The sequence below is a fragment of the Phocoena sinus genome, chromosome 15 (assembly GCF_008692025.1).
Source record: "Phocoena sinus isolate mPhoSin1 chromosome 15, mPhoSin1.pri, whole genome shotgun sequence".
Classification (NCBI taxonomy): domain Eukaryota; kingdom Metazoa; phylum Chordata; class Mammalia; order Artiodactyla; family Phocoenidae; genus Phocoena; species Phocoena sinus.
The window spans coordinates 56,191,544-56,217,076 of NC_045777.1; the positions used below are offsets into that span (position 1 = coordinate 56,191,544).

General features: G+C 43.6%; 1 protein-coding gene across 7 annotated transcripts in view; it reads left to right on the top strand.

The window, feature by feature from the left end:
* The window catches only part of RBFOX1 (RNA binding fox-1 homolog 1), a 2,234,275-nt gene extending 2,211,510 nt beyond the window's left edge, over positions 1-22,765 (top strand). For 3 of the 7 annotated variants that reach the window (XM_032606355.1, XM_032606359.1, XM_032606354.1), the window contains 2 exons: positions 18,423-18,498; positions 20,035-22,765. In XM_032606355.1, coding sequence (XP_032462246.1) covers positions 18,423-18,498; positions 20,035-20,157 — 199 coding nt within the window. In that variant the 3' untranslated portion in view covers positions 20,158-22,765. Of the gene's footprint in view, positions 1-4,700; positions 4,754-18,422; positions 18,499-20,034 lie in introns of all 7 variants that reach the window. The other 4 variants (XM_032606358.1, XM_032606356.1, XM_032606353.1 and 1 more) reach the window with 3 other exon arrangements.
* Positions 22,766-25,533: the final 2,768 nt, after the last annotated feature.

Sequence of the window (25,533 nt, forward strand, 5' to 3'; positions counted from 1 at the left end):
GGAGTCTACTCTATAAAAATATTGAATCACTATGTTGTACACCTGAAACTAATAAATATTATAAATCAATATTGTAAATACTTTAATTAAAAAATATTGTAAATTTTTATTTACAATATTTATTTAGTGTAAACAAACTTATTTAAAAATAAATATTGTAAATACTTTAGTTAAAAATAATAAAAATAAAATATTTTTATTATGCTTTTTATATTTAAGCAAAAAAAAAAAATTAGTCAGAGTCTTGAGCCAATCCAACAATGTCCAGATTTCACTTAGCATCTTGTTCACATTACATAACCTTCTGTGTCTCCATTTCCTGGTTTATGAACGTGGGGATAATAAGAGAGATTGTAAGGAAAATTGAATGATATATATGCACAGCACTTGGCAACCGCCTGTCATGGATAAGCGCCCCATCAACTTTAGGTGTGGCTCTTTGGTGTCAACACTCCAAAGAGTCAAGATGAACGTAGCCTTCTCTCTTGTGCTCGGTAATTTACTATTTCCTTATTTTTCTTAAATTAGCAATCCTCTCTTCTCCCACAAAGCCTCCCTATATCTAAGAGTCTTCCTGGGAAAGGTGGGCTTTGAAATGAAAACGAGAATGAACTTGCAGGAGATCTCTCAGCATGATTTCTCTAATTTCTCCATGGTAAAAAAAAAATACCTAAAACCACAATTCCCTCCCTGGAGGTATGAGTGGGGTCCAGATGATCAGACCTCTCTCCTGGAAATTCTGATGCAGGTGGTCAGGGTTGAAACCCAGGCATCTGTATTTTTAACAAACATTGTAGATAATTGTCTTCAGGGAAGTTTGAGAAGTTCTGGAGTAGAGGGAGAGGTCAAAAATAGAGGAATTCTGGGTGAAAAAAATGGTAGAGAATTAGATGCAGACTCACTAGTTAAAAATGGGAAGACCCTGCCTAGATGAACTTGAGTATATCCATTGGAGACAGTGAAAGAAGATGAACAGAGGAGGAAGCAAAAACAGAGAGGGTGATATTATGGCCACTTTCACCAGCTTCTGCAGAAATGAGGTTTAAAGCCCATTCTTTTAGAAGGTCTTCAGAAACTAGAAGTAACCATTCCTGGGCATCCTCAGCAACCACACAGCTAGGTTGTCTTAGAGGCCAACATGGTGGGTGGCAAAATGGAAGCTGCAAAAGAAGCAAAACCTGCAAGAGATTTGGTGATCCAGCCCCCTTTCCACTCTGCATTTGTACCATCCCCAAGTGCTTCCCGGCTGTGGCTGATATAAGATGCACCTGCCGAGCATTTTCTAAGCTACCTCTTTCCGGATCCAGTCCCGGAACAATTATGCCAGGACCCACAGGAGTAGGGCTCGGCTTTATTGCTTTTAACCTCTCCCTATGAATCTAGGGGCAGCCAAGGGGAGAACCATTCAGCTAGACAAGCGCTTCTCAGCCTTGGCTGCATAATACAATCACCTGGAGGTCTTTAGAAACTACAGATGCCTGAGACCCACTTACAGAGCTGCCCATTTAACTGGTCACTAGGAATTTTAGAAGCACACCAGCTGTTTACCCTGTCCAGCCAAGGTTGAGAATGACTCAGCCAGACCTAATCATCAACAGCCACTGCACAAACCAGTTTGCTGAAAATAAGGTCCAACTGCATTTGAAGTTTAAGTCCTCAGGCCTGGGTTGACAGTGAAGAGCAGACTAGGATTAGCAAAAGGGGACAGGCCCCGTGCCAGGCTCCTTTGCCCTCTTGAGAGGTGACCCCCCCCCCCCGTCCAGAGCACACCTGGGTTGCTCTGATCATTAAGTTTTCCTGACAGTTTGGGAACAGCAGACTTCTCTGCTAGGTCTTTAATCTCTTTGATCATACCTCTCTCTGGTCATTTGGGGTAAATAATTTCACCGAGAGGGTCATATCATTTTATGGGCAGACTAAAAGACATGGTTTATCTTCAATTTCAAGTGGAGAGAAACAGAATTGTATATAAAAGTGTCCTAACAGAGGAGACATAGACACCACAATGAAACCTGCCCCTTATTCTACCCAAATTCTTCTGTTGGCCTGACATGTGGGATGTCTCTTACCAGGCTATATTTGCCAGGCATTTCCTATTAATTATACTTATAATCAATTGATGAAAGAGTAGTTCAGAGGGAGGGGTGATCACACAGGCTTACTCCATGGAATTAATGAGCTTCATAGGAATGCACTTTTCTAAGACGTTAGGGTAACCTTCCTTGGATGTGGTGGGACTGCTTGTGTGGATTTAAAAAAAGTACAGAATTGATACGTCCAGTGGATTACTACTTTTTTACAAATACGTTTATACTCCTTTTTTGGCACTGCTGCAGAGCCCATGGCATATTCTTTAAAATGTTAGTGATAACTCTCTAAACTTTGATGTAGACGATTTGATAGTTGGAGGCAGTCTCAGCCAACTCTTTTGAAGACAGTAAGTCATCAACGGGAGTGACCCCCTTTGTTTAGAAATTTGCCCAGGAATCAAAGACACTGAAAAAAGTCCAAATATATAGATTACAAAAACAAAAAAGAAGAAGGAAATGGAGAAAGTGTAGCATTTTTTTAAAGAGTAAGTATATCATGTCAAAAATAAGAGTGCTATGAAGAACAGCCATCATAGTTTCTAAAAATCTGGTACAATTAAAGAAAAGGGCCTCATTGCTTTATAATCGTACTTGCAGGCTGCATTTTTACAAGTTTTCCCTCTTCATCCAATCACCGTTTTTTGTTTGTTTGTTTTGTTTTGTTTTTTTCGGTACGCGGGCCTCTCACTGTTGTGGCCTCTCCCGTTGCGGAGCACAGGCTCCGGACGCGCAGGCTCAGCGGCCATGGCTCACGGGCCCAGCCGCTTCGCGGCATGTGGTATCTTCCCGGACCGGGGCACGAACCCGTGTCCCCTGCATCGGCAGGCGGACTCTCAACCACTGCGCCACCAGGGAAGCCCAAGCACTGTTTTTTAATCTGTGTTGGTTGCCTTCCATGGCTTTCCCAGAGTCTAGCACGCTGGACAGTTTCTTAGGGAAAATGCAGAAGAGAGACTCAAGGGAGAAGTGCGTTTAGGGTTAGCGAGTATGGATGGGATAGGGCCACCTCATGAATGAGGCCCCCCTCGTAGATAAGAGAATGGCTCTTCCAAAGAGCTTGCCCCTTAGATAAACCAGATCACTGTTCTTGGTTACGGTAGGTTCTTCTTTTGATCGTGCTAGAAACAGAGGTCCTTCCAAAGTACTTGTTTGGTCCACCGGACAATATCATACATGTAATTTGAGCTGTCTGTGTCTTAGAGTCAGCCCTAGGTGAGCAGGTCAAAACAGATACTCAACCCAAACAGCTTCATTTTCAGGGATACTAATTTTACTTCTCAAACCTTGAAAAGTTGATGCCAGATAACGATGGGGCCCAAAAAGTTTGTAAAAGAGCAAAAAGATGGCCAACATCCAACAACACTAACTTTCATTGTTTTAAGAGAGGTGATAAATGAACTTAGTTATGACTTTCGTTATGTGGACGAGAAACATAAAAAATGCTATCCTCAGACCATGCATAATTTTGTTGAGATTTCATTGGTGTGGCAATGATGAGAGTCTTCAGCTGAATGTTAAATTCTAGTGAATTTTCAAATGGTAGCTCTATTTGTATTCCAGGGCGTACCTCTTACAATAGTAAAACTTTCTTAAGATGTTTTAAGGGATGCTCAATCACTAGATACTTTTAGAAACGTTGGAACGAGACCAATCAAACCAAAAGGCAAAAATGCATTTATCTGGGTTCCAGATGATTCCTATGCACAGTAAAATCTAACAAATGAGAATTAGAAGCCTCAATACTCCTGCTTCTGCGGCATTTAAGAGCCTAGCCAATCTCATTGGGACATTTTTGTAATCTGCCTGACGCAGACGTTCTTATATCTAGAGAAACAGACAGTACCCCTGAATTAGAACATTACATTGTGGAAATGGCACAGTTGGAAACATCTTAAGAGAGTTTGATCATCTTTCTGGATTTACTAAATCAAAGTGAAACAGCATTTTCCATTTCTATTTTCTTTTTAATACCACATCGTTAAAAATAATTTGGCAAGACAGGGTTTATTTCAATTGATGAGTTCTCTTACCTTCTTTATGTAGCAAGCCTCATTTGGTGAGGAAATTATTATCCATAACATGACACCACTTAACATACTCTTCAGAAATGACAGCATTGCTTTTTCTTTCATTTGAAAAATTTTTTTGGATATTATACTATAATAATAGAGTTTGGGATTTTATGATTTTCCTAGCTAGTTGCAGTATACTCTTTTTCTAATAGTCAGTCTAATTTTGTTTCTTTTTTTTTTTCTTTAGTGTAGTCTCCTTTGAGCATTAGAAATCCATAGCAGCTCAGTTTGAAATGCCCTAGCCTGAGAAACGTACCCTGGCATGATGACATTTTAGTAACACATAATTAATATTTCAGTGCAACAGCTTATACATGGTCCATGTTCTGACATCATCATGATTTTGTTGAAGGGTTCCCCGCATGCCTGTTTCATGATCTTCCTAAACTCTCCAGGTCCAAGAGAGAGCAGCACATTTCCTTGCAACGTCCAAACGCAGCACCCTTCCCTCCCCCTCATCTGAATACATCGAACCAATTGGCAGAGAGAGCATTTCCCCCTGAGCGAGCAGTATTGTGAATTTTATCTTCTCTTCCAGAAATCAGTTCGTCTTCGTTGCAGCAGATGAAATTTCTTGTAACACCTCTGCAGGTAACAAACATTGCTACTTCTTGATGCATCCATCCAAGTCCCAGTATCCTTTTTTTTTTTTTTTCCCCCTTCACATGCTGCAGTCGGTCACACTAGAAAGTTTAGTTTAAAAAAAAAAAAGAAAGAAAGTCATATCTTTGGAGTATAGCTGGAGCTTTTCGGCTCTGCTGTCTAAAAAGACAGTAGGCATTTTGCTAACTTGGATATTTTAATTCCAGTTTTAATAATACATGATCCAGAAAAGTAACACTATATTGAATGAAGCCGCAATAAAATCTTATGGTATAATCTTATGGTGAAATACTAAATGGGAGATTTAGGGACACAGTCATGGGACTTCTGTGTTTTTGGACGTATTATGTCTGGGTTCACACAGATTTCTATGTGATTATTTGGGATCTTTATGGAATGACTGGTATATATTATAGGCCCTCAAAGAACGAATCTGTAAAGCTGGAGGCATTGGGGAATATAGTTATCTCTGTCTTATAAGAAGGGGATCTCTATTCCATTAGTTAAAGATCCTCTAGTTCTTTCTTTTAAAACATACTACAAGTAGCAGGACATGAGAGAGACAGAGTCTTCTGATTTTGAAATCAGGGCATTGGCCAATGGAAATTGCACCGTTGCATGATGTGTCCATCAAAATAACGCCTGTCTTTTTGCTTTGATGTGGTTCAGAACAGTTATGTTTGGACTTCCATTAGCATGGAATTACTTGATTAAATGTCAAGATAGGTGAGTGCCTTAACTAACAACACATTTTTTTTTTTTTGCCTTGAAGCCTAGACTCTGACCAAAACAATGACTAGGAGATCTTACCAGTGTGTTGCTTTTAGTCTACAAGGGAGGATATGACAGCTCATTCTCATGTCATTGAGTGTGCCATGACCTTCAAAAACATACATTAAACGGAGCCTGACACATAGACATTCATCTGTTAACCAAGCACATGTGATCAATGGCGCGCAGTGAACAAAGGCGTGTTTGCTAACGCTTCACCCCCTGCTTACAGTCTTTGGAGAAAAAGAGAAAGATCAGGGAAGCCTGGAGAGCTAGGAACACATCCCTAGCCCTCTCTGTTCTGTTTCACTGATGGTCGGACTCAATATTTTTAATGGGTTACAGTCTTCCCCTGGGAGTGCCTGAGGTTATGCGTGTTCATATTTTAAAGCACCAGCTTACTCCTTTCTTGAAAACTCGGCTGTTTTCCCTCCAGCCTTTAGCCTCACATATCTCTGTTTCTCCTTGTGAGAGGTGGTGCATTCACTAATGCCTAACAGTAGAAGATGGGGGGTTGCTTTGCTGGGGGTGGCAGGGGAACCTTCCTGGGATACGCGACATTTAACGTTTGAAGAACCTATAGAGAACGAAGCATGCAACGAAAGGGGAAATCAGGGTGGGGAAGAAGGTTGGTTGAAAATGTTAATGAACATCCTGTGTGGCTATACTGGTGGTCCAGAGCCTCTGTCTTCCCTGTTAATCTGTATGCATGTTCCAGTGTGTCTTAGGTCCTATTTTGACATCATAGATCAAACATTGCGAAGTTACCACCTAAGAGGTAGATATTGATTTTGCCCCGTGACTTAACAAACCCTGCCTTGTAATAAGCAAGTGGTCCACACACAGTATTTCGAAAAGAGGCTGCAGACAATGAAAGTTTGCCTGAGTCGAGAGAGTGTTTTCATCTACCTTGTCTAATTTAGGATGGCTGCTCCGTAAATTCTTAATGAATTGCTATTGATCAAATTTCAAATTGAGAGAGATATCCCTGTTGCTTTGATGGCCATATTAATAATATGTTGTATGCTTCATAAGGTTCAATTTGAACTCTGAATTTCGAATCAAGCATGAAAAAGGAGACACCCATATCAATCAAATGTGAATTATCTCCCAGCCAGACCACCCTCCTCATAGAATGAAAATGAAAAGTCAGAACTGCGCAGTCAACAAAGGTTGTGACTCATGGTTTCAATGAAGTCTTTCTTATTTCCCACATACTGGAAAAAACCCAGGGAACCCACACCCTAAACAGCCCAGCTGTCTGGAGCTCTCCCCTCCGTATACACAACACTCCTTAGGGTGGGTCTAATTGAACCCTGGTATCTCCTGGATTTCAGTATTTGACCCAGGAAGGCAACTTATCTCTATCGAAATGAGAAAAAGAGATCAACAAGATGCTTAAAGTCTATTTGGAGGGCTTGATGGATTTGATACCTGAAATTCTTATAAAGAAGCGTTATTCTTATACAGCTGTCTATGAGGGCAGAGATGGCCGGACAGTTTTGTCTGTGGCTTGGGGCAGAGGAGGTGAGATGCAAATCATAAGATAGGAGCAGTGGAAGCCCTGAAGAATTTTTCTTTCAGTTCCCAAAGGAAAAGTGATTATTTTTACTTGGGTCTTTTGTAGATGCCAACACGTCGATTCTGCTTTGCTGGTCACATAGAGGAAACATGTCTCACTAGCATGTGTGGTTTATGAGACTGTATCTACAAGGGAATGTGTTTTCGTTGTCAGTGGCTCCAACTGCAGTATTGGTTGTTTCATTCTGATTTTCGTTCCTGAAAGACATGTGTTTATGTGGCTGTCTCATTCACCTTGAACACACCAAAGGCTTCTCATTCTGTAACATCAAGAAACTTTGATGAGTTGGATTCTGCAGGAGATGGTGAAAAGGGCAAGATGATTTTCCCTTCTCTTCGACCTGAGGTCCCCCTGCTGCTGTGATTCACTGGAGCTTTTCCAGGACTGGCTAGGGTTTGTAGTTGGAGTAGAATGTGGGTCTTGTACAAGAATGGAGGTTGAAAAGCACATGACTTATTTTGATAGAACAGCTGGAAATTCATTTCAGTTAATTCATATGTTTTGGGTCATCACCGTGCATCAGCAACTATTCTAGGCTTTCGAGACATAGCATTAAATAAGAGAAGCCCTTCCTTCAGAGAACCTCCATCCTTCAAAAAGCCTCCATCCTAGTGCAGACCAGACCCCAAACATACATGAGCATATAATATAATTGCATGTAAAGTTATACAATAGCTATAATGAATCAAAAAGCAAGGGTGGGGGTAGAAAGTAAGTTGCGACGCTACTTTTATATTCATTGATCAGAGGTGGCCTCTCTGAGAGGGTGACACTTGAGCCGGGACACGAATCAAGCCAGGGTGTGAGCCAGGTAATTGTGGAATTGAAAGCATTTCAGGCTGAAGCAGCAGCAAGTGCAAATGCCCTGTGGTTGAGGTATGCTTAAGTGTGCCCAGAGCATGTGAGTAAAAGGGAGGATTTTAGAGATAATACCAGGAAGATAGCCAGGGGTCCAAACAAATTAGAACTTGGAGGCTACAGAAACCATTTGAGATTTTAAGTGTGGTAGGAAGGCGTTGGAGAGTCGGCTGTGGTTTGACTTACTTTTTTTAATGATGAGTTGGACTGCTTTGTGGATTTCAATATGGCAAGAGCAGAAGAAAGGGAGTCCCTTGGGGCAGCCCAGGGAGGTGTTACAATGGCCTGGGTTAGGACAATGGCGGTAGAAGAGCTGAGAAGTGGTTCCTTGGCTGTATTTTGACAAGAGAACAAACAGGATATGCTGGCAGATTAGAAACTCGCAAGGACCAGTTTGTGTTAAATGCCCACACGTCTCTCCTGCCCCCAGGGTGTATTGGTCATTTCCCTGGAGAGCTAAGGCTTTTTTGTTAGCAGGGAAAGCAAGCCTTTCATCCCTGCAGTAACTGTCCCTCATATGGGCTTTACTGAATTCCCCAGGGCGTAGTCATAACTTGCCGTCATTTATTGAGCAAATTCTGTGTACTTACAAGTATGATAAATTATATACAGTATATACATATATACACATGCATTTATGTATATATGTATGTATGTATATATACATGCATATATAATTTATTACAGTAGCTCAGTGAGGTAGAGGTTACTACCATCCTTGCTTTGCAAATTAAAAAAGAACAAAACGCTCAGGCCCAGAGGGGTTTGGTAACTTGGCCATGGTCACACAGGAGTCTATCTGGTCCCACTGCTTTTTCCCTGAGACCACACTGCCCCCAATTACTCCTTTCATCTTGACCTTGGAACATTGACCTTTGCCTCCAGATGGAATTCGCCTGCATTCTTCGGCTGTGCTATCTTGCTCCTAGAACACTAGTATTTGTGAGTTGGGGATGGGCATCGTTGTTAAAATCTGGAGGGACCCCCAGGGAACTAAACGATTCTCTATAGAGTTGTTCCAGTAGGAGTTTGTTTGACTTGGCCCATCTCCTTCATGCAGCTCGTGTGTGCTGAGCACCTGACACGCTGGGTGTGGGTCTGGGGGCAGAACAGAGTAGTGAAGGGAGAATTCTGCATATCCAGGGAGACAGAGGGTCACACAAGCCAAGGGTGTTCTAGTGCTATTCTCCAAAATTACCTCCTTTGCTGAAAATCAGTGGTGAAAAATCAACAGATAACCCATGCCCTGAAAACTACCAGACACTTTGACTTCATTGTTCTGGCTGCCGGCTGCCCCTGGCCCAAGGGAGCGTGTGCGCATTTGTGTGTCTCTGGGGGGCAGGTGAGGCTGGGTCTCCGTCCAGCAGCCAGTCTCGCCCCTCCACCATGGCAGGTACCATCGTGGCGATGGGAAGCCAGCCTGCGGAGAGACTCCCAGTCCCTTATGAGTACTGGATACAGAAGCCTGGGCCATAAAAACACATCTGCAAATGCTGTTGAAACCAGTCCCGGTGACATGGGTTGCTATACGCTTTTATTAGAGGCATTGTTTGGCAAGTTCAGGGGCACGGTGGGGGGGGGGGGGTGTCACCAGCCCCCTCCATCTCTTTATCCCCCCCAACCTGCACACGCACACACTTGCACACCCATGCAGTCGTACTGAGACTTCAGATAATATTTAGAAGAAATTTCCAAATTGGCCATTCCTCTAATTGATCCTTCAGCAAATTTCATCTAATGGTCTCCCTTCCATTTCAGTGATTTGACTGTTCAGCACAGTTGTCACGCAGCAAATGGACTGGTAGTTAACTGGTCTGTTTCCAGTAAAATGTGATGTGTGTTCTAATAGGGGAAGCTCAGAGTGATAAGGGAACATATAGGCAAAGGAACTTAGTAAAAATAATCATAGCATTTATTGAGCTCTTACTGTGTACCAGGCATAGTTCAAAGCTTGTTGCATGCAGTAATTATACCTTCTGAAAATGAACTGTCTTTATCAGTTTACTTATGAACATTAAAGATATCCAGAGAGCTCTGAATTAGCCTGAGTCAGGGAGGGCTAATCAGGGCAGAATTTTAAAAAAATATAGAATAGTGGTTATCCCACGTCAGAGTGGGTGGCGACCACCTGCAGAATTTATTACAAATGCATAAGCGACAAGGTCCCACTGTGTAGCACAGAGAACAATATTCAATATCCTATGATAAACCATAATGTGAAAGAATATTAAAAAAGAATGTATATATATATGTATTTATATAGGTAACTGAGTCACTTTGCTGTACAGCAGAAAGTAATACAACATTGTAAATCAACTATACTTCAATAAAAAATATTGAAACTGAAAAAAAGAAACCAAATGCAGAATCCACTCCATCCTCCCCTCTGCCTGCCCCAGAGATTCTGATTCCTAGGTCTGGAGAGGGAGCCTGACGATCTGCATTCTTACGAGTTACCCCCCCAGGCCGTTCTAATAGAGAAGGCTTCAGCTCACACTCTAGGAAATATTGAGCTGATCAATCAGGAATCTTCTGTCTTTCAGTGGGTGGAGAACATTCAGTAGGCTTTTCTGGAGTCCTCCTCTGCAGCATGGTGGCTGATTACCATGTGGCCATGGAGCCCTTGGAATGTGGCTGGTCCAGATACACACTAGATTTCCAAAACCTAGTACGAGCACGATGTAAGGTATTTCACTCATCATCTTTATGTTGATGACACGTTAAATGTGTTTTAAAAACATTAAAATGTTTTTAACCTGTCGGGTCAAATTAAAATACAAAAAATTAATGGCACCTGTTTTCTTTTTACTTTTTTTTAATGTGGCTACTATGAAACTTACAATGTCCTCTGTGGCTCGCATTTGTGGCTCTTTTTTTTTTTAACATCTTTATTGGAGTATAATTGCTTTACAATGGTGTGTTAGTTTCTGCTGTATAACAAAGTGAATCAGTTATACATATACATATGTTCCCATATCTCTTCCGTCTTGTGCCTCCCTCCCTCCCACCCTCCCTATCGCACCCCTCCAGGTGGTCACAGCATTTGTGGCTCTTGTTATATTTCTATGGAGAGTAACGTTCGAGAGCCGTGTTTTCATTCATTTTGCTCAAATGAATATTGAAAGAGTGTGTGTGCCCCAAGAACTGGTCTCTTAGAGACCACCTGGAATTAAAATATTGTGAGGGGTAGCCTGGACATTGGTAGTGTGTCTTGACTTTATGTTCTAATTTTGCCTCTGACTGTGTGTGTGTGTGTGTGTGTGTGTGTGTGTGTGTGTGTGTGCGTGCTCTAGAAGGACATCCCTGGGGTACAGGGCCCAGAGTCTATCTCCTTCTCATCCTGTTCGTTAACCTCTTAAAATCTTTGATCTGCTTACATGGGACGTGGAGGGTGCAGGTACACAGGGCTTCAGAAGGACCACTCAGTTCAGGGGTAGCTCTGACACATGTATCCCAGGGGCTTTACTGGAGGGACCTCACATAGAATAGAGAGAGGGCAGGAGCTGCAATCCTCTCAATAATCTTAACAACATCAATAACTGATGCTTGTTTGGGTTCTCAGTAACCGGTGACCCTCAACCCTCATTTCAACCTCACTACAGCCTTATACAGCCAGTCTGCACCATCATTATCTCCATTCATGGACGGAGAAACTGGCTCAGAGAGGAGAGAAACATTCTGAGGTTACAGCAGGGGAAGTGCACAAGCAGAATTTGATTCTAGGAATTCTGACCCTGAGGAATTCTTACCTGCTGTGCAGCCTTGCTTCTCTGCAAGTGTACTGAAGATCTCACGGGGGGGGGGGGGGGGGGGGGGTGTGTGTGTGGATACAAACACAGAATGTTCATTGTGGTCCCCCGGGGATTAAACTGCATCTGGGGTGTCATGTTGATTTCAAGACATGATGGGAGATTTTGGTAGAGCTTGTAGTCGGGACACATAGAAGGTGAAACAGACTTTCTAAAAGGAGGGTGGCCTTGGCCTTGGCATTAAAGAGAGTGTGGCCATGCGTCTTTTGTTGGAGGAGACATTCTGGAGTGGAGGGACTGTGTAACCGAAAGCAGGACTTACTGTGTCTTCTCGACTCCCAGACAGAGGCTGGTACTCAGCTCCGATGAATTCAGAATAAGGGTTCTTACCTCAAACCTGTGCTGTTTGCGTTCGTAAAAGGAAGAGGTTGTGAATTGTATTGAGAAGGCATAGCAAGGATGGTGCCACCTGAGTTTTCATGGATATGATCTGCTTCTCATAGCTTCTGCAGCTTTTGGATGTATATGCCTACTTACATCCACACAGTTCAGATGTGGGACAGGCACCCGTGTACAGCAGCAAACTCTGCGGCTTCCCATCTAGAAGCCAAAGAGCCCAGAAGAGGCTTTCCCTCCTGCTTCTGAGGAAAAGAATCAGGAGACTGAAAAAGGTGATTTACGAAGATAATCATTTCGAATCCAAGCTGAGGAGGCAAGCAGCAGGAGAGTCGGGGTGGGATAACTCCCTGTGCTTCCTCTTGGAGCATTTCTTCTATTTCTACCCTGTCTTCCTTAGAGGTTTTGAGTTACGGGACTGTTACCATCCCTCTGACCGATATATCTTGGGAAGCTTTTAGACTAAAGCCTGGTCACCCCCATGGTCTACAGTTATAGAAGCCATTGCCTAGATTAGACTCAGAGAAAGCTACTGTAGTGATAGAGGAATATTCCTTACTGAGTGCCTTCACTAAGAGTAAATGAGCCGCTGAGGTCATGACCACAGGAGAAGAAAGGGGAGCATTTCCTAGCTAAACCATCACTCTCCAAATAGCAGACTGTGAGAACCATAGGGCCATGGTGTGGGACCCTGTTTGTACACTGTGTGGGAGGCGTGTGACTTGAACGAGTGAAATGCCCAAACACCTTCCAGACTCTATCTTAGATATTATTAGGAGGGTAGTGTGGCCCCAGTGGCATTGCAGAGACCGGGGGCGTGCGTCCTGATCCCCAGTGAGGTATCCTGTTTTGAATGCGTACTCTGTAGCATTTCCCCTGTGGTGGGGACTCAAACCTCTGCACCTCCGTGCTGCATTGAGGCTGTCTAGGAGACCTACACCACACTGGGAACCTCATCTGAGGACTGAGCCCATTTCATTCATCTTTCTGCCTCACAGGGATTCCCTCCAGCTATCTGTGGGACAGGAGGCATGGGGAGGTGATGCTAAAGTAAGAATAAAAGGTCCCAGGAGCATAAAGACTCTGAACTAAAATATATAGAGTGAACTCTATGGAGTGAAGCTGATTACAGTGTTCTTCCCATGTCCCTATAAGAAAATCACTTGATTGTTAAAACCCTGGGGTAGGGTACCAACATGGCCCTATCATATTTCTTTCACATCCAGCTAGTTGCAGCCGGATTTAGAAGATGTTAATAATAAGTAGTATTTACATTTCTCAGTAGAGTTGACAAAGCACTTTAACAACCACGGGCTCATGTTTCCCATTCAACAGGCAGCTTACTTATTCATTTGACTCCAGCATAACCTCAAGTTCAAATATAGCGATTGCAACTACATCTGTAACTCATAAATGAGATAGATCTTGACTCCAAAAGCATCTGTGACTTGATTGCTAGAGCTACCCGTGATTCTGTTGGAACAGGATCTTTCGGTTGCCTCTGCAGACCAGAAGTCTGGGCAGGAGTGAAAGGTTAGCTTGTGAAATTCTACGTAAGAACCCTTGTATCATAATCTCCACTATCTGTAGATGGCCTTAAAATGTATCTGGTTTCCTTTCATGCACTTTATCTGTGAATGAGGCAGAGCTCAGACAGAACAAAACCATTTTACGTAAAAACAAGGAAAATGAGGCTCAGAGAGATTTCCCTGCGTCATTGAGCAAGGACATTGCAAAGGCAGAACTTGAACCTGGATCTTGTGGCCCCAAGCCTTTGTCCTCCGCAGGGCAGGCTGGCCTCCTGGTTTTAACTTGTCGCTAAGGTCAAAAAAACATGAGTGTTCACGATGGCCGCAAGCTGCGGTGAACGAGCCAGCAGAGCAGTTCTCTTTTATTCCTTTGTTCTTTCCCTTTGACGAACTTTATGGCAACTTGGCCTCTGTTTTGTGAACTCTCAGGGGTGATGTGAAATGACACACTGTGTATTTTGAGTCTTAAGAAACTTTTCTTCTGAGCGTCTTGAAAGGTTTTGAGTGTCTCTGGGAACAGCTGACCTAGAATCTTCAGAAAGCATAGCTGCAAGAATCTTTGCTACTGACAGAATCACTAGGATGGATACAGGGCTCTTCCCGGGCCTCTCTTCTTTCTTTACTCCTCCCTCTTGCTGCCGTCACTCAACATGTGGCATTGGCTTGGTCCCTTGTTCACCTGCCCCGTGGCCAATGCTGTGCTGGACACTGGGGAGAAAAGGGGGAACAAAGTAGACTCGGCTTCAGCCCCCGAGGGACTGGCATTCCAGAGGGGGACAGGTACATCATCAGGTAGAGAAGGAAACAAAATGAATGGAGATTTGCTCCATCAGGTGAAGGATGGGGATGGGGTTGGAAAGCATGTTTGTTTCAGAAAGAGCGATCAGGGAGGCAGGCAGCGCTGGGGAGCTGACATTTGAGCTGAGACATAAAGGAAGAAAGGACGCAGTTCAGATAGAAGATGAGCGCGGGCCAAGGTCCTAAGGAGAGAGTGAATTTGCACGCGTCCCAGGAGTACTGATGAGGCCAGAGTGTCTGGAGCACAGTGAGTGAGCGGTAGAGGGGAGTAAGATGGGATTGAGAGCGGGCCAGGAGCAGCTCAGGAAAGTTTGGATTTTATTCTAGGATCGATGGACAGCCATTGAAGGATTTTAAGCAAGGGAATTAGATATGATTAGATTCATATAGATTTATATTAGATAGATGGAAAGATAGATAGATATAGATGATAGACAGACAGATAGATAGATAGGGACAGACAGATAGATAGATAGATTTAGATATAAATGGCTGGTGGATTGAAGAAGCAAGAGTAGGACCAAGGAGACAAGATTCAAGCCTGTTTTTGATTTGGTTCTGACGAAATACCCGTGGCTTATGTCAGGGTGATGGTAGCGTGAGTGGAGTGAAGTGGACATGTTTCATCTGTAATTTCTGATGGATGGGATGTGAGGCCACGGAGAGCATCATTGACCCGATTGCACTGTTGTCCCCTTTGGCCAGGGATGGGTGGTGTGGAGGGTGACCACCGGCGCGGGTTAGTCATAACATGGCGGTCTTACGACATTACCCATCTTCCCCATTGAGGTCCCTGGGAATTGCCACTCTTCCTTTGGGCTGTGCTGAGCCAGCTCTGAGGATAGGAGGTCGCTGACGTGCCTGGCATACCTGCTGTAAGAGTAGAGCTCAAGTCCACAATCTTCCCTAATAACCTTGTGTCTAAATGGTAGTGTCACACAAGGGCGTGTTTAGAGATTAGCATTTGAAAAGAAGCCTCCTTGCTTTCAGTTTGAGCTGACACGGTCCCTTTTCCTCTGTGGAAATGAAATTTATGAATCATAATAAAACCATCGGATTCTGAAGGTAGAGGTCACCCTGAGAAGAAAAAAGAGCTCGCTCATTTGCAAGGACTCGTTCGGTGCTGCTGTATTTTTCTTCTGCCTGGGAAGGGAACACTGCCAAACTGTTACCTTGGGTTTTCCACAGGGGTTGAAACTTGGCCCAGGGTTATAGATAGATAAGGACTGACCATTAAAGTATGCGAGAGGAGAAGTGGGGCTGCGTGAAAAGGGAATACGTTCAGACTGCCAATCTGTTGTCTCCCCAAAAGAGGACGTTTTGCCACAGTAAAAGCGGTCCCCAAATTAAAAAACTCATCATCATTGCTGAGTTTGCATTTTCACACTTGTTTTGAAGGAACACCATGCTGTGGCTTCACGTAGTAAATGTCCAAGCATTTTTAGTTTGCCTTTGCTGTTTACGGCCTGTTCCTACAACCAGCTTTGCCAGAAAGTACATAAAAAATAATCCTATTAACAGTTTTTTTCTCCAGACCCATGACAGACTTTATTTTCTCATGAAATGAAAATCAACACCAAAGTTATCCATCGTGTTCTCTTCCCCCTATTAGTATCTACTGCTAATAATGGGTAGAGCGGCCCGGGTTTCATGAGTGACCTCCACGAATAAAAAAGAGTTTTTTCAAAGACGTCATCATTCTTCTTGTTTTAACACACCCTGTCTTGGACGAACGTCTGTTTTCTTTTTCTCCCAGACAGGGAGGATCTTTGATGAAAGGCCATTTTCGATGAGTCAGAGGCATGAGGGGTGTCCCGAGGAATGAGAAAGCAAGAGGGGGTTGACTATTTGTTAGTTTCGCTGAGAGAGTCATTTCAGAAAAGAAACATCTATTCATGTCACTACTTTTTTGTTTTGTTTTTGCAGTACGCGGGCCTCTCACTGTGGTGGCCTCTCCCGCGGCGGAGCACAGGCTCCGGACGCGCAGGCTCAGCGGCCATGGCTCACGGGCCCAGCCGCGCCGTGGCACGTGGGATCCTCCCGGACCGGGGCACGAACCCCTGTCCCCTGCATCGGCAGGCGGACTCTCAACCACTGCGCCACCAGGAAAGCCCCATGTCACTATTTTTGAGGATCAGGACAAAGACTCATGTAGATTATCTGAGCTCAGGGACCTTTGAAACAAGCAAAAGGAGGGCTTGGGAGTAAGACATGTCCAATGAGAACTTGGTATAATCATATATTTTTTTCCATCTGGAGTCTAACTCAGCCTGAGAGTTAGAAGATTCTTCCCCCAGCTTCTTCCCACCTTCCCAGGCTCCATGGTGTGAGATCCATCCGGTACATTCTTATCCATCTACTGTGAGAAAGAAGATGGGAAGACAGGTGGGTGAAGATAGGGAAGGAAAAGAATAAGGTCCATGCAGATTAGACTCCAGGGTTGATAGCACAGGCAAGCGATTTCTTCCTGCCTTGTTCCTTCATTCTTTAAAGGAAAGTTCAAGACTTGACAGCTGTGAATAATCCACATCTACCCCGTTTAGTGGCTGGTGTACCCCTCCCCGCTGTGAATGTTGGTCACTAATGGCACCCAGTTGCCTCTTTGGCAGAGGAAGAGTCACTTCAACTAGGAAGTTATTCTCTGCCCTTCTGGGAAGCCCACAGCTAATGCTTAATGTACATGAACATTAAAAAACCAACCCACTTGCCTCCAGATGGGATCAGCTCTGGGGTGCAACTCTCAGGATCAGGTAGAAGCTAAACTCCGGCTCAGACCACATACGTCCTTGCTTCTCTGTTTTCCCTTTCTCCGACCTGCTCACCACTCTCTCCTCTTGAAAGCACCCCCTCAACAAACCAGGTACGGAAGAATCTCCATTTCGGGCTCTGCTTCCAGGGACCCTCACCTAACCTAGCCTGCATCTCAGCTTTGATCGTTAGCAAAACAGCAATGTTCAAACTCTCTCCAAGAAGATATCTGGCAGGCCATTCAACGAAGGGTACCTGGAACCATGGAAAAGGTGTGATAGTTGCCCTGAGAGATTCAAGGATCAGCTCTGACTCTGTCTAGCTCTGTGACCTTGAGCAAGTGACTCAACTTCTCTGAATCCTAATTTCTGATTTGTTGCACTGTTCAGTTCCAGACACTTTGTAGCTATCCAATGCATTAGGCTTCCATCCCTTCTACATTTTTATTCTAAAAACCTGTGCTGGGAGTCAGGGAAGTGGAGGGAGGAGGATGGGGGAGAGAGGGAGAGAGAGAGAGAGAGAGAGAGAGAGAGAGAGAGAGAGAGAGAGAGGAAAATAAAAAACTCAGTTAAGGAAATGGCATCAAGAAATATATTGTTTGAAACATGTCCCTTGCCAGGACCTGGCTGTAGATGATGAGATAGAAGTTCTGGGGTGAGAGAACCAAAATCAAATCAGGCTGTAATTCTTGAGTGGTGGGGCGGCGGTCCCACGGATCCTTTAAGGATGCATCTATTTGAATCCATTTGTTCTTTCCCATTCTAAGATGTTGGACCCTAAGTGTACAGACTGGGTTGCTTCACTCTTTTTGATCCACCCTGTCTCGCTTGATTGGTGACAGCTGTATTAGGAGAAGAGGACAATTTCTCTTGATTATAGCTTGTCCTTTGTGGTTACTGGCTTTCTTAAAACCACTCTTTCAAATTGTTTCCTCTGCCTCCCTCCGTCTTCGAGGTACCTACCTGAGCAGTGTAGCGGGGGGTGTGCGAGAGAGAGGAAACGCACACACACGCACCCCTTTATCACCAGCGGTGTTAAATGGACAAAGGAATGTGTTGTATAAGATGGACTTTTCTCATGTTACAGGGCTGATTGGAATATGTTTCTTACTTCTCAAGATGAATAGGGCCCCTCTACACTGTCTTGGTATTTTGTGTTTTATGGTTGTTATTATTACTTCATAATTGCATATTATGGATTAATCTTCACCTCTGCCTTCCTTTCAGTTACGGACGAGTTTATGCTACCGACCCCTACCACCACACACTTGCTCCAGCCCCCACCTACGGCGTTGGTGCCATGGTGAGTACCGATTCCTCCTCTTCCTCACTTCTTCCTGCCTCCCATCCCTCCCCACAGCTGGGACCTTAGGATGGGTTGACGGTTGACGTCCTCTCACTTTCCCTTAATTGAATTTGTCTCCTGCTAACAGCAGCTAAAATGCCACATTAATCCTCCCGGTAAACTTGATAAATGTCTTAATTTCTTGGCAATGTAGTGCATGTAAGTTATTATATTTCTCATTTCGCAAGTCTCACCTAGCCGAGCGCTTACCTTAATGGAATAATTAGTCATTTTGATAATTAAATCCATCACTAACAGAATGCAGTGTCAATGCAGAACTTTTTTTTTCTTTTTTTTTCTCCCTCCCTTGCTGCTCATTCACATAGCCCCAAGGTTCCAGCCCCAGCACAGACTTCAGAGGAGCTAAGCTGCACACTTCCAGGCCTCTGCTGTCAGGGAGCTGAGAATCTGACTGCCTCTCCTCCCCTATTACAATTCATGTTTAAAGTCATAGTCGCCCAGGAAAGAAAATAGAGAGAAGGGCACACTTTGTGTGTGTGCCTAGTACATAAGGAATTAGAAGGAATCAGTTTGGGGGTTGTCTTTTGTTTTTTTTGGGGGGGGGGGGTCTGGGTTTTTGTTCTGGGAGGGGCGGGGGGAGGGCAACACTGGGAGGTGGGGGGGTGAATTTGCCTGTACTTGTTCAAACTTCTATGCACTAAAACGTATAGTAAGACGTGCCCATCACGTGAGAGCGTATGCAATCATTACAAAGCTTTTGGCATGCAGTTTTCTGCTTGGGATCGAGAATATCAGTCCTTCTCCTAAAACTAAATCCCCATAGGCATTCATTTGAATCGCCAAAACTTTTCGCAAAAGGAAATAGTTAAGTGCCACCTCCAAGCCATCTAACGCCATGGCCAGACAGTTGCCTGGAGCTTGGTCGTAGAAATTCCGCCATGATTTGGAAACCTATTATTTTGCACAAGTTTAGTGACATCAAGTAACTCATCTGCACAACTCCTCTCTCAAGAGCAACTTCCATACAGATGGTTCAGCCAAGTCAAGTGAGAAGCTGATTTACATTTTCATCCTGATTTTGCATTCAATCAGCTCCGCTTCAACACGCAGTCCACTTGGGGAATGTGTTGGAAAGGAGCGTTGAATGACTACATTCAGTAAGTCATCTGCATTCGACCTCTCGAGTGTAGACAGAGCTTTTCCCGACGGAACATAGTATTGTTAATGAATCAAACAAGCCCACAAGATGAGAGTCCCAATCCTTCAGTGGTCCATTTGTACCCGAGTCCTTTTAGCTCACAGGGCTGGCCGACGGAATTTGGTTTTACAGGGATTTTTCGTCATAAGGAGCTATTGGGGGAGGTCAGGATTGGCCCTATCTTCAGTTCTCTAAGAGTGACCTGGGATGGGTAGGGGGTGCCTCCATCTTGGTTGTTTCTGAGTGTCTATTTTTCACATTAGTCTTTTTTTGATGATCCATGTGTTACAAAAGGAAAATGTAAAAAACACACCCCTTAAATTGCTTTGTTTCAGAATGCTTTTGCACCCTTGACTGATGCCAAGACTAGGAGCCATGCTGATGATGTGGGTCTCGTTCTTTCTTCATTGCAGGCTAGTATATACCGAGGGGGATACAACCGTTTTGCTCCATACTAAATGACAAAACCATAAAAACCTTCCAATGTGGGGAGAAAGGAAGCTTTCCGAGGCCTGGGTATTGCAATACATGCAGCAGTGCATCATTTTAGCATCTAAAAAAAAATAAAAAGAGGAAAAAAAAAAGTACATTTTTTATCTTATACCTCAGATATTTTGTTCTGTGTATTTTAATATTGTGGGTCTTTCATTTCCTGAAGGTTCCGTAGTTTGGTTGCTGGCTGTAGGAGTTTTTGTGGTTGATCTAGGGAGATGCTAGCTATGACAAAAAACTGGTGTAGGGCCGTATCCAGAGTGCTGTCTCATGTAAATGAATTATAGATGCTGAATATTAAGCTACTGGGGCTATCAGCTGCTTGGGAAGCGTGTAAGTGACTACAGGAGTCATGTTCGTCTGCATCTGCGTTAGTTTATTTTATGAAAGGGGAAGGGTGGGCGGCACCGAGGGGGTTGGGACTGGGGTTTGGCTGAAAGAAAAAAAAATAGTAACTGATGAATCTAAACGACCCACACTGCACCAACAACCATATATCGACGGTTCTAAGTCACTCGTTGTCAGTTCAAGCCAAAGGTTATGTTGTTAAGGGGATGCTTCTAATAAAACACTTGTGCATCCGAGCTGAATGCAGCTGTGCAAACCCATCCTTTAAACCATTCCACCCGGGTATTCAGCTTCTTAACCAGCCGCTAGTTATTTAGGCAAAAGACTGGTAGTTAGGCCATCCACAAGCATTCTTTTTATATTTCTTCCAGTATAATAAATTATTGATATCATTGCTGACTTTTATATTATGGGAGGGAAAAAAATAACATTAATAAAAAGGTGATAAAAAGCACTGTTTCTATTTTTTTCTTTTTTTCCAAAAAAAAGAAAGTAATAAAAACTTAAATTCTTTGTACCAGTGAAGAAAAATGTATAAAATTTACATCTGTGCAGTGGCATCGTTAAGTTCTAGAAACAGTCATATGAAGCTTTTAGTTTTAGCCTCGTAGAACAACTGTTACAGACAGACGTATAATTTTTATGGAATTACATGATAATCATATTCGGATTTATAGAAGCATTTTACAAGTATTGCAGTCATTGGGTAGAGATAATCATGGTACTTTCATCCGCTTGGTACTTTTTGAAACATGACCGTGTCGTGTAAGCAACCTGCAATTTTTCAGTCCGTGAGAGCCCGCCCTCCCATCTCTCCTGGTCCCCGAGGATTCTCTCAAATCAGTATCTTTAGTTTGTTTTTTTTTTTTTGTCTCCAAGGCCCAGGACACTTGTCAGAAGGAAGCAAAAAAGTAGGTCCACCCTCAACATCCCCCAAAGAACAAAGTCCCCCCACCTCTGAAGCAGGGCCCGAATGACACAGCCGAAAAATTGCAGTTTGTCTGTATACTTCTTCTGTTTGAAGTCTTTCCATGTTGTCCTGTTTACAAAGTTAATCTAAGTTGGGTGTCACAGACCTTCCTGTTTTTGTATTTAAATAAAAAAAAAATATCCTGCAGCAAGTCGTCCCCAGTAGTTTTGCTGCCATAGGTAAAATTTCCATGTGTGCGGTGCAGGCCATATGGCATGCACTTTAGTAAAGCTATCAATTCACCGCTGTGAACCTGCCAAACTGCTGTAACAACTCTGCTTTAAGACAAAAACCAAACAAAACTTAAAAAAAAAAAAAAGTGTTTGTGATCCAGCTTTTCTCTTGTCATCCTATGTGCATGCAGTAAGATCGGTTGGATATTAAATAAAGTTTCACGAGATTTGAAAACCGAGTTTCTGTAGCTTCGCTATCTAAGACAGATCACCGTGATCTTGCAAAAAGAGAGAAACGGGGGAAAAAAACTGCTTAGCGGCCAAAAGTAGAAAAATAATATTCTTTTCACCAGATTGATTTGGTGGGGGCGGGGGCGCGTGAGGGTGTTTTAGAGCATCCCTGAGGCATTCTCGTCCCCCTACCTGGAAGACGGTGTCATGACAATGGGTGCCTGGTTGATGTTTTTAAGGGAAACGATGTACTAAAATGCTAACGCATCCGACCCCAAAGGGGAACAAGGTAGAAGGAACAGAGGGCTCGGGAGAATCGAGTGATGTCTCCCATTTGCCTCAGATTTCAAAATCCAGAATTTGCATTGTATTTGGAATCACAAACATAGAATTCTTACTGTGTTGGTTCAAGTAAAATTAATTTGCAGTTTTGATTTTCATCGATGAGCTGTACTTTCCCCCATGATTGTATGTAGTTTTAATAAAATCATCTAGAGCCGCCTGGGTGCCAACTGATGTTACAGAATCTTTTGTCAGGCACTCCTCCAAGAGGCCAATAAGTCATTTTAAACTGTATGTCAGAGGTGTAAACAGACATTTTGGATTTTTTTAAACAGTATTTATTTGGAATGTTTTCATTTATCTAAATAACTATTGCTATTATGAATTATGGAAAAAAGATTACTATCATGTGTGGCATATAGTGACTTAACACACACCTCACGCAATCTGCAAACCCAGAAAATGTGTATATCTGTCTTTAGAAATTAGTGTTTATATCACTTACAGTGGTTTGTGAATAAAGAAAACTGGTTTGTAATATCAAAAAATAAAAGCTTAGTCTGAAAAGGTCCACATGAGTTGTGTTCTGAGTCCTTTGGCTTCTGTGTGTTTCCTGGGGGGGTGGAGTCATCACGCCCACACAGGGCTGCCCTTGTGCCCACCAGGGGCCATGGGTTGGGGCCGCCCAGGTGAGCAGTGGGCTGTCCTGGTTGCCACAGGCTGCCTGGCTCAGAGGGCTCCCCTTCCTCGTGTATCTTTCCAAAGAAGTTGGTGGAACCAACCACAGACGTTTAAGAAAGAAACAGAACTAAGCTTAGCTCTTTCCTGGCATGGCAACATCAGCCTTTGGTTTAAAACAAAACAACAGCAACAACAGCTGTACATTTCAAATGAAACATCTACTAACATCTGTTAAGTTATTAGTACAACTTTCAGTTACTAGTACAACAGTTAGGGAGACTTGTAGGAAGAAGATGAAAAAATAGTAAGTGGTAGAGTTTACATTTACTGAGGGCTTACTAAGACCAAGAATCTTGTGTTCCTCATTTCATTTAATTATTTAATGCTCCCACCAGGGTTGGATTATCTACCCCATTTAGTTACCTTAATAATACCTTAATCCTATCTTATTTACTTAATGCTGCTATCAAGTTGGTAAGACACAAAGATTTTGAAAATACCGGCTCTGGAAGCAGGTGTTCTGAGTTTGAATCCTGATTCGGTCCCTTGCCAGCTGCAAGTCAGTCAAGGGCAGGTTAAACCAAAGCTCTGTGCCTCGGTCTCCTCATCCATAATTCAGGATGAGAAGACCACCTACCCTTTAATACTGAGATGTGGAATAAAAGCATATATGGGAAGGGCTTACAGTGGGACTTCATAAATTGTAAGCTCATTGTTTACAGGTGAGGACACTGAGACCCAAGAGGTTAATTTATCTGAACCACACAGCAAGCCAGTGGCAGGTCCAGCATTCCACAATGGGTCCCTGTTCTCCCGGCCCAATGGGAAACTTCAGCAATTTTAGAAGTCTTGCTCTACGAGCCAAAGGCTGATTTTCCCCCCCCCCCCCCCACAACGCAGTTGTCTTCAGAGCATTCATTATACCATTTCAAGTATATTCAGTGGTCCCTTCTCTGTAAACTCCTTATACATAGGACTGTACAAGTTAAGTCAACTTCCATTGCTCTATGTCCATTGATCTTTGAAGACAGTGTTACCCTGATTGTATAGATGAAGACGATAAGGAAAGGCCCTACGATCCGCCTAAAGTCACGTCTAGTGACTGTTGGCCGGGAAGCTTGCGTCTTCTTCCCAAAATTCTCTCTCATTATTGATGGTGGTGGTGGTGATGGTGAACTTGGGCATCTAATACTCTCCTTACGAAATATGTGAGGCTGTATTAATTTCAAAAAAAAAAATAAGTCCCTAGCTTTATCCTGGCACATGGTGAGGAGATGATGGCCATCTCCTAAAACGCTGGCTTACAGCTGAGTCCCTGCCCCATCCAAATAGGAGGATATAAATAGAGGTGAATCTCCCAAATCAGGTTCTTCTCTAAAACGGAGATAAGCACGTATATTTCACGTCAAGTTGTAAAGAAAATAAAAAATGGATGGCAGAAGTGAAACGGTTTCTTATAAGACTCGATCAGTGGACGCCAGTGCTTGACGCCCACCCATCTCCTCCACCTGGATTGTGGGCAGAGGTGAGCTAACGGGCCAGGGGAAGGTCATGAGGTGATGCCCACTAGGTGCGATGCACAGGCTTTGTGTATAAACAGAGGCTGGTACTTATTTGTTTTGTGGACAATGCCTGGGAGGTAGTCGGAGCCTCATCTCATCTGTAACTTTTTTTCTTAGAACTGTATTTTAATTAAATAGGAAGACCTTCTCCATGTTAAAAAATATTTTAAAGGGCTTCCCTGGTGGCACAGTGGTTAAGAATCCTCCTGCCAGTGCAGGGGACACGGGTTCGAGCCCTGGTCCGGGAAGATCCCACATGCCGCGGAGCAGCTAAGCCCGTGCGCCACAACCACTGAGCCTGCGCTCTAGAGCCCGTGAGCCACCACTACTTAAGCCCACGCGCCTAGAGCCCGTGCTCTGCAACAGTAGAGGCCACCGCAATGAGAAGCCCGCACACCACAACAAAGAATAGCCCCCACCCACCGCAACTAGAGAAAGCCCGTGCACAGCAACGAAGAGCCAACACAGCCAAAAATAAAAAATAAATTTAAAAAATATTTTAAAAACATGCATCACAAATCTGACTCCATTAGCTTAGACCATTCTAAGTCCCATTTTCCCACTCAACATCCCGACAACGTGGATTCTTTAGGCTGGTACCCAAAGAGTGTTGCTACTTCCTGGCACGTAGCTACTCTTCCTGCAAACAGAGCTCCAGTAAGCACATTGCTGTCCCATGCACACGTGCTAAGCAAAAGCCCTTTCCTGCTGTGATCACGTCCCTCCAATGTACCATCCAGAGACGTTCTCTCTCAGAAACACTTGATGAGCTGGTTGAAAAAGCAGATTCCTGGGCCCCATCTGCTTCCAGGACTCCCAGGGTTGAGTATTGGAGGTCCCGTCTTTCAGTGAACTTCCGAATTGTGCTCGTGGCTTGTTCTCCCTCCAGATCTGACCCTTGTAACATCGGCGGAGCCAATCGTGTGTGCACGAGTGTACGTATGCACAAGCACAGACCTACACGTGCATATATCCACGCATATTCTTACCCTTGCTCATGACAGCCTGTGATTACTTTTTCACACCTAAAGTCAAGAATTAGGACTAAAAAAATAATCTCTCTAGGGAAGCGATAAAACAATCATTTTTGTTGGA